The following is a 9,158-nucleotide window of genomic DNA, read 5'->3' as shown; positions in this document are numbered from 1 at the left end:
AGTAACTCTCGCGAGATTACGAAACGGCAAAGCGATCCAGAGAAAATGGAAGGCTGTGCTAGCTTACTAGCTGGCTAGCTGAGCGAATCCATAAATACCTGGAAACTAATCCTTAAGATTCAAGGTATGAGTCCAGTTTTCCGTCGTACGGTGTTCACGTACGAGCCTGCGACGTGTACTTATTGTTTCGGAACGGCTGGAGACGACTCTTAGTGGCGTGAAGCATTTATTAGCAGGTAGCGTTTTAGCTAGTGGCTAACGGTAGCTTGAATTATGTGCAGAGAACAGGAAATATAATTATTTACTGTCTTTACGGATTAACGGTCTGATATTTGGGACGTTGCAGAACAAGGAAGTTTCATATCTGCCCCTTTCACAGCCGGCTGAGCTCTGGTCGTGACTTAAGTAAGGGCTGTTGTGTTCTTGTTACGTAGGTTACGTTTGAGCAAAACAGACATATTAGTCACTCCTGTGGACGACACTTTGCATATACATGCACCATCTTCACCAGGTTGTCTCTGCACCAGACGTAGTAAAGATGGGTCCAATCTTCAGGCCCACAACAGGAAACCAACGTTAACTAATCTAAACAGATGTATAGTTGAGTAAATAACGCGTTTGGATGCACGCAAGAAAATTAGACAATTTCGGATAAAAGTAGGCATTAATTGGACACACCTCTGGAAAAATGTACTCTCGTTCAACCCAGTTAGTTACACCCATGTCAACATGTGGTTTGCTAGCCTTACATTCCTTCATTCTTTAATTAAGATAATTCATATAGAATGCAATACAAATGAACTTTACTATTTCATATGTTTGGATGTGACTTTCTAATCATCATTTGTAAAATGGGGGTAATTTAAAGCTCCAAGTTGACTTGTTGAAGTCATGGTCAAAACCCACATAACCCACTTCGTTGCTCACCAGTAAACGCAGTATAGGACATCAGCCCTGCATTATCCCCGACCTTCATGGAGGTCATGATGTTACCGTTTACAAACATAGGCCAGTGTTCTACCATTCAGAAGTAGTTTAATCAATCCCTCTCTTGACAGCTTTACCAAAAGACTGAACATTAAATGTTCATGAAGGTTGATGTGTATTGCAGGCTGTTTGATTAGTGTTGGTTTTGCCTTCCCACACAGCAGCAGATATCTTGAATCAACTTATGGGTTTTATTCATCTTTATCATAATTTTTTACTCATTTCTCAAATTTACCCAGCTGCAATGATTGGCAATTAGAATGACTGCACATCCTGAAAATTAGACATTCACAACCATCTGTGAATTTTTTTTAGAGGTGCCTATTTCTCCTCATTTAGTCCTCATCCATCTTGTTCAATAGTTAAAGTTCAAATTATGTCTTTGTGTGTTGACAGTTTTTACCTGTGGATGTCAATATGGATCCAATGGAAAATAACAGCATCACCGACGATTATAATGCAGGTAAAACATATTCTTTGGACGAGTTGCTGTAATAGATAAACATGAAAGATTTATTTTTGTTGACTGTTTTTTTTTCTGTCTTTCAATAGAGGAAGAGCAGAGCCAGTCAGAAGGAGCAGATTCGAGTGTTAGGCCGACCATGTCTCAGGTTAAAAAGTCCTGGGGCTTCAGGCGGACAACCATTGCAAAAAGGGAGTTCTTGCATGAAGTCGGAGAACTAAGCCACAGTCCTCCAATTGTGCGTAGAGGTCGAAGTCGGAGAACAAACCGGACACCTTCGCCACCTCCAGAAACCCACACCACCCAGAGAGCTAATAGTGCAACTAAGAGTGTTCTCGATGAGCTTGAGTGGTCTGCCCCCTCATCACCTGTGTCAGAGGAGAGCAAGCTGGCCTCCGAAGCTTCTGCAGGAGGGAGCCTTGACCCCAGCTTATGGCAAGATTTTGGGTCTGCCTTTCATACTGCCTTCTCACTGCTCGGTGGGAATGAGGGCTTGTCAATGGAAATGTCAGATGCACTGGCAGTTCCTGACATTTTGGAAGTCACCGATTCCACCGCGGCTCCTCCTCCAGAGGTTATAGAAGACACTGAGGCGCTTGATCATATTGAATCGGCTGATGACATAGAGAGCTCGCGACCTGTTACTCCTGACAATGAGGCGGGAGGGGACACCGATGACGTGGTCCTGATTTCTAGTCAAGAAGAGGACAGTGATGAAATTACTCTGATACAGATTAAAGAGCAACTGGCATCAAAAGGCAGGCAGGTAGACACAAGAGCTAGAGGGGCCAAAGGTGGAAGAGGAAAGGCCAGAGGAAGGGGGAGAGGCAGAGGAAGGGGAAGAGGCAGAGGAAGGGGTAGAGGGAGGGGCAAGGCAGCTACGCTTCAAACAAGCGTTGTAGATGATGACGACAACGATGATGATGAGGTGGTGCTGGTTAATTCAGCTGAACTGCTGCAGGAGGAAAAAGACAATGATCCTCACTGCTCTGCTGAAACAGAGATATCCTCTACTAACTCTGATATCACTCTGAGTCCCACTCAGCAATCAAGCTCAGACTGCATAGTTATAGACACTGATTTAGGCCAGACTACCGATGTGACTCCTGGCCAGTATGATGATGCACCGGAGGAGGAGGAGGAAGAAGAGGAGGAGAAGAAGAAAGACAAGAAAGGCAAAAAAGACAAAAAGAGGAGTTCAGGCATATTGGACACAGGGGGCTCTGACTCCAATGCTCTGTACTGCATCTGCAGACAAAAACAAGATAAAAGGTACAAGCTTGTTTAGGGTAAAAAGATCCCTGGGCTTCGGGAGTTTGCATACCTCGACCATCTGCCGATTTCACTTCTTCATTGCTGCTGTTTTTTTTCTTTCTCTCTCCACTTATAGGTTCATGATCTGCTGTGACAAATGCCAGGACTGGTTTCATGGCGCGTGTGTTGGTATCACTAAGGCACAGGGCCGTAAAATGGAGAGGAAAGGGGAAGATTATATCTGCCCTCCTTGCACTACAAAGAAGCGAATCCAGCTTCAACCGAAGCTTTACTTTCATCCTGAGTGCCTGACACCGAGTCCTCTTGGTGGAAAACAGGAGGGCTGCGAGGAGCAGCAAGACTTCAAGGTTAGAATCTCATTTTGTTTCCAGTGATCTTAGTCACTACAGTTAGGAAATGAAACAGCTTTTGCACATGTTGAGTTAGTTTTTTTAATTGAACATTTCTCTAATTTCTGTGTAACAGCAAATATGAGACACAATATTATATTTGTATCATTCGTCATCAGTTGATTTGTACTACAGAAGTTTGCTGTTGGGGTCTAAGATTTCATACTCTGGTTTCAGGAGACTGTGTTGGTGTTGGAGGAGGAGGAAGAAGAGGCTCTTATTACAAGGCCTGAAGCTGAGCCTGAAGCTGAGCCTGAAGCTGAGCCTGAAGCTGAGCCTGAAGCTGAGCCTGGAGCTGAGCCTGGAGCTGAGCCTGGAGCTGAGCCTGGAGCTGAGCCTGGAGCTGAGCCTGTAGCTGAGCCTGTAGCTGAGCCTGTAGCTGAGCCTGTAGCTGAGCCTGAAGCTGAGCCTGAAGCCGAGCCTGAAGCCGAGCCTGAAACCGAGATGGAGATTGACAGCTCGCTTCCTCTGTGCATTGGACCCGGCTGCTCCAGACAAGCCCTACAGGACTCTGTTTATTGTGGCACCGACTGCATCCTGCAGCACGCTGCTGTCACCATGAAGACTCTCTCTGGTCCAAAGTTACCCAAATCTAGAGAACGGCCACTGAAAAAAGCTGTCACTGCCAGACCTGCAGCTAAGGTAAGCAATTCCATCAAAGAGAGTGAGAAATCGAAGGTGATTAAAATGTATAGGCAATATTTTCTCCTGTTGAATCTTTTCTACATTTAGTATCGTAAACTGTGGGGAAAATCTATTCCATACTATGTTTTTTTGACCGGTTTTAAATATTTCCATCACAGGGTCAGAGGTCGGCTAGGATCTCTAAGAGATTAGCAGAAAAAGCTGAGAAGGAAGTTGAAGAGGAGGTGAAGGAAGAAGATGGGCAGGAGGAGGCTGCATCTCCCTTAGCCTGCGACCCCAGTCTCACAGAAGTGCAGGCCACTTCCATACCATCGTCTCAGTTAAACACAGCGTGTATGTACCATTCGCTACTCATACACATTCAGACCACACAGCAGTTTACACTCCATGCACAGTGCCGCTTTGGGCATTACAGATTTTCCTTCCTCTATGAATCGTGGCTATTACGTGACACAATCACACCCAAGCGCGCACACACACACACTTGGACACCTACTCTCTCTGGGACGACTGATAAGTAGCAGGGGGTCAGCAGTGGGTAAGTATTTTACTTTTATAGTTCCTTTTTGATTATTCTAAATGCCCCAAATGTGGCAAAATGGTCTTGACTAGTCAGGATTTAAGCATTCAACAAAACACAAACTCATTTTAACCAGTCTCATAACTGGTTCAACTGGAAAATGGCAAACGGAGTAGCTGTGTGCTGGGTAGTGCCGGGTAGGCAGGGTGCATAACCGCGTCTTTGGTACCAGTGCATTTTTTTCTGACTGCAAAGATCTTTTGCAAACTAAAGAGGTTTTCCCTGAAGAATGTGTACTGCAGAAAACTCACTGAATGAGTGGCAAGATGCTGAGTTTTTTAGTGTGTATATATATGTATATATACACATACACACACGACATGTCAACACTTCAACAGTTATTTTAGAAACATGCGTGAAACAAAGCTGCTGATCTTTGACCGTAGGAACAATACTTTACTGTCCAGGTTTACAGTGGGTTTCTCATCATAACTTGCAAAGCACGTACAGCATACAGTATGTTTTCATGTGTTCAGCTTCAGCCAACGTTCACACTAAACAAATCAAATGCATCAAATGGCTGTACAGTCACTCTACTCAACATGCAGTCTGATAATCTGGATTCTTGACGTTGTGGTTTTCACACTACATGACTGACTGGCGACATCCACATCTTTCCACATCTTTCCTATATATCAATGGTGCAACAATAATCGTGACGCATGTTGCAAATGCAACAAAACACATGCGACCCCTCAACACTTGTAAGCTGTAGCTAGAAATCTGGGATGTCTGCAGTAAACCTCTCAAGTTTGCATCTTTGAACTGTGTACATACATACACACACACACACATACACACACACACACACATACACACACACACACACAGCCTTTTAGGCTGCGATCGAGCTAATTCTTATGTGAACTAGGCATTGAAGCCAACAGGAAGATGTTTAGATGTAGATAATTTTGCTCATCAGTTGAAATATTCAACCACATCTTGCAAATATATATTTATTCTCCTTAAAAAAAATCTGATACTCAAAATATTCTTAACTTCCATCACGTGTGTGGATCTCTGAAGTGATACGTGGTCTTGTGGTAGCTATCTTTTTTTTGTCCAACTGCTGATTGAAAACAGAAAAACTAATTTTAGTTTATTCTTCATTCTGGTTTATGGATTAGTGGACGTGTCCTCTGGCTAAAGGACTTAGCCAAGTGCTGGCAAGATGGCCAGACAAAGAAAAACTTTGTTCACCTTTTCACGCCGGTTCACACAAAAGGAACATTTATCCTTCTCTTTTTTTCTTTGCGGTGGCATAAAAGTAAAATGAACTAATTGCTGCAGTTATTCCATGAAATGCACTTCAGAACACTTACACTGACTTCCATGTATCAGGGAAAACTTTTCCATCACGCTGCAACTTCCAGTGCCTTATCTATCTCCAGAGACAAGTCCCAGACCAGTCGTTGTTGCACAAACACAGCAGTATTATCTCGGGTAGAACTTTGAATGCTTAGGGCCGCGTTAGCTGGTATGGAGGAGGAGTTGGCTTCTTGCTGCTGCAGAGAGGAGTGGATGATTCATCAGTGCAGCGCTAGAATGAGGTTCCACCTGGAGGTCACCGGACAGTGAATGGGAGATTTGTTGTCACATTTCCATAAAGATGATTTTGAAGCTGGTCACCATCAAGGGAAAAACGCTGCAAGTCCTCCGAGCGTCTGAGAAAAGACTTCAGCCTCCTGCAAACGAAGACAGCTGACAGTTCACCACACATGCATACAATCTCTTGAGAAGAAGAATAGGCATCTTTTTACAGTCTGGGTATAGTTGTTCAAGAAGCCTACTTGGGTCATAATCAGTCACATTCAGTTTTGTTAATAGATGGAAGTACAAGTACCACCTGGATTCTCAACCTCTACCGCCTTTCGTTTCTGTGCACACCTTCACATATGTATCCATATTTCTCTATATATTCATGCAAACACGAACAGCTAAACTAAAATTAATAATTGTGATTTCCTTCTGAGCACTGACAAAGGGCCAGCTTCGTTGCCCTTTCCCCAACCTTTACTGCTAGTGAAGCAACAGCAATAAAAAAACATACACGAGTACACTTTACAAACAAATATACAATATTAAGGGGCAGACAGTAGTTCTACTGTTTGTTAGAATCAGCTTTATTGGCCAAGTATATGTACATAAACCAGGAATTTTAACTTAATTTACTCTCAATGTGCTTATACACAGTTCCAAAATCAGTAAATGGGAAAATAAGTATTTAACTTATTACAGCCACTACTTTCAAATAATAATGAAATGTGACAATGTAATGGATTATTGCTGGTTCACATAACCAAAATGGTCAATAGGTCGACATGATGCACCTCAGAGATTTCTGCATTCCTAATAAGTTAACGTTTCTCTAAGGAACTGTCAATCGGTGTCGATTCTGGCGGTCCCCGTGGATGACAGTGGTAGTGTTTCTTGGCACCAGAGTCCCTTTAGAAAGCATCTAATTTTACTGCAGCCAGGGTCTGACATTCAGATCCAGTCAGTCCTGGTTCTGGTCCTCCCACGCCTCCCTTCACACCAGCGGGCCCAGTAGTTTGGCCCAGGCCTCCAGCAGCGTTGCGTCGATGTTTTGCTCCCTGCAGGAACCGGCGGAGCAGCGGGGGGGAGGTCTGCACCGGGCCTGGCTCCGGACCACAGGCTGCTGTGATGCCGGACCTGAGTCCTCGGCCGTGTGGTCGCTGCTGGAGGCCCCGCTGGAGTCTGAGCTGGAGGACCTTTGTGGTGAAGCTCCAGGATTTCATCTGAGTTTCGTGCAGAATCCAACCCGGCGGCACCAATAATGTCAAGCATCAAGAATAACTTCATAGAAATGCCCAATCTTCTCTCTAGTGGTCTTGTTTACATATAGATAGCATTAACATATTTAGACTCACAGTAACTTGAAGGTTTAAAGGCGTAAACGGGAGGATTCACATTTTAGTCTGGAAGTTTGCAAATATGGTTAAAAGCTGTTAAAAAATAGTAGAAATCATTATTGGTGTTTTACCAATTAAAAATCCGCCCCATCATCCAAAGAAAAAACTAAAAAACATCCACAAAGAATGAACATCCCCTGCAAAATATCTAAAGTCAATGACGGGTCACATTGATCAATATGATTCAACTAATAATTAATAATTCTCTTTCTCAAACATTAGTGAAAAAGCTTGCAGGGCAAACATGAAATATTTTTTGCTGCTACACTAATACAGTACGTTGCTGTGAATTTTTTACTTTGGATCTTCCAACGTGAAAGTACATTTTATGTGGTGATTTGAATCACCACTTTCATATTGAGGCAGTGGCAGATGGTTCAGAGGTGCTGAGATGTGCATTATGTACGGCGGGACATTAGGCAAAGTGAGAAAATATTAAATAGTTTTATGTAATTTGGTGAAATTGACAGACTTCTCCAAACTCTGATTCATTTCTCTGCATTTGCATGCATTTGATATATCAAAGTAGGTTTAATATACAAAGAAACTTTGATGACTCGATCTATATTAAGAGATCAAGAACCGAGGCAGTTTTCACAAAGGATAAATCTACTTACAATAGCGGTCCATCTGTTGCTCATCCACCTCTGCTTGACGCCTCGCGGAGCCGACGAGCCTCTGAATGTTAAAGGGCCCTACCGAGTTGCTCGCCTTTTGCAGGCAGAGATCAAGAAGTGTCCAGCAGTTGTGTTGCATGGCGTCTCACGGGTCCACAGTTGGGTTAAGGTCCGGAGACGCAGGCTGAGACCGCATCTGCTCTCTGGCAGTTCTCATGGCAGGTGTAGCCAGAGGAACATAGGTGCTGTCCTGGGGAACAAAGGCATCGCCACACGCCATCACTTGCCCTTTTGTCTCTGTATCAATGACATCGTGGATCTCAGGAAACTTAGAAGATAACAAGGGAAGGATATTGCTCCTGCTGGACCTTGAGGTGATCCCCAGTGTAACGCTGGTCGGAGCTCAAAGGGAGCAGCACGTCATGAAAAACTCTTTTAGTGCTTGTGCACCTACATTTGGGTTTCTGCCTACCAACCAACACACTTTGCAATATGGCAACCCAGTCCGTTGCGCCCCTTCCCATTTCACTGTAGCCCCCCCCCCCCCGACCCTTCTCCCTCCACTCCATCAGAGTATCTCCGCCCACGGATTGAGAACTTTACCTAAGGTGCGCCATATTTTTCTCGCGAAACAATCTAAGCAGGCTTGGTTTTTATGTGACGGGGTTTAAAGAGACGGTCTCTAAAAAGGAGCGTTTCATCGTGAATACAGAAGCACCAACACCGGTTAATTCACTCAGACGGTACGATTAAAAATTATGTGTATTCTGGGCATTCTAGTCAAAAACCCCAAATACAAGTATGAACCAAAACAAATTGCTTGTGTCTTCCTTTAAATCAAATTGTTTCAATACAAACAGTATAAAACCTGTTTGCATCGCCACCACTAACAAATAATCTTATTTATTTTTCATTTTCAAAGAGACATCCAACAAAAGAACGCAAAGTGTTGCCTCAGTTACAAATGCTTATGTCTGGAATAAGAGGATGGGTTTTCATTTCGACTTTACTGCCAGATAGTTTCAACGTTTGCTCATCGACCAGGAAGCAACTCTGTTTGCTTGCTAACACTCTCAGTCTGCGGGGATGGCGCTGCTTCAGTGATGACCAGGTCTCAGCTTTCCCTCCTGTGTTTTTTGAGTTTCACTATCAATGGGAGACATAACTGACCTCACATCAGATCAATGTGCAACTTCACCATTCAACAAATACTGTGGATAGGCAATACACTGCGGTCATCATAGTTAATCATACACATTGATTACAAAA

The 9,158-nt window shown here is 43.6% G+C and overlaps 1 protein-coding gene across 2 annotated transcripts in view; it reads left to right on the top strand.

The window, feature by feature from the left end:
- The first annotated feature begins 39 nt into the window (after positions 1–39).
- The window catches only part of LOC137800270 (death-inducer obliterator 1-like), a 36,274-nt gene continuing 27,155 nt past the window's right edge, over positions 40–9,158 (top strand). For both annotated transcript variants that reach the window (XM_068597398.1, XM_068597397.1), the window contains exons 1-6: positions 40–124; positions 1,384–1,450; positions 1,540–2,722; positions 2,841–3,072; positions 3,292–3,756; positions 3,918–4,092. In XM_068597398.1, the coding sequence (XP_068453499.1) occupies positions 1,405–1,450; positions 1,540–2,722; positions 2,841–3,072; positions 3,292–3,756; positions 3,918–4,092 (2,101 nt within the window). In that variant the 5' untranslated portion in view covers positions 40–124; positions 1,384–1,404. The remainder of the gene's footprint in view (positions 125–1,383; positions 1,451–1,539; positions 2,723–2,840; positions 3,073–3,291; positions 3,757–3,917; positions 4,093–9,158) is intronic.

Source organism: Clinocottus analis, unplaced genomic scaffold (assembly GCF_023055335.1).
Source record: "Clinocottus analis isolate CAN_PGR_092001 unplaced genomic scaffold, fCliAna1.0.p SCAF_4, whole genome shotgun sequence".
NCBI classification, from domain to species: domain Eukaryota; kingdom Metazoa; phylum Chordata; class Actinopteri; order Perciformes; family Cottidae; genus Clinocottus; species Clinocottus analis.
The sequence above is the reverse complement of the archived record's forward strand: the minus strand, read 5'-3'. Positions and strand labels throughout refer to the sequence as shown.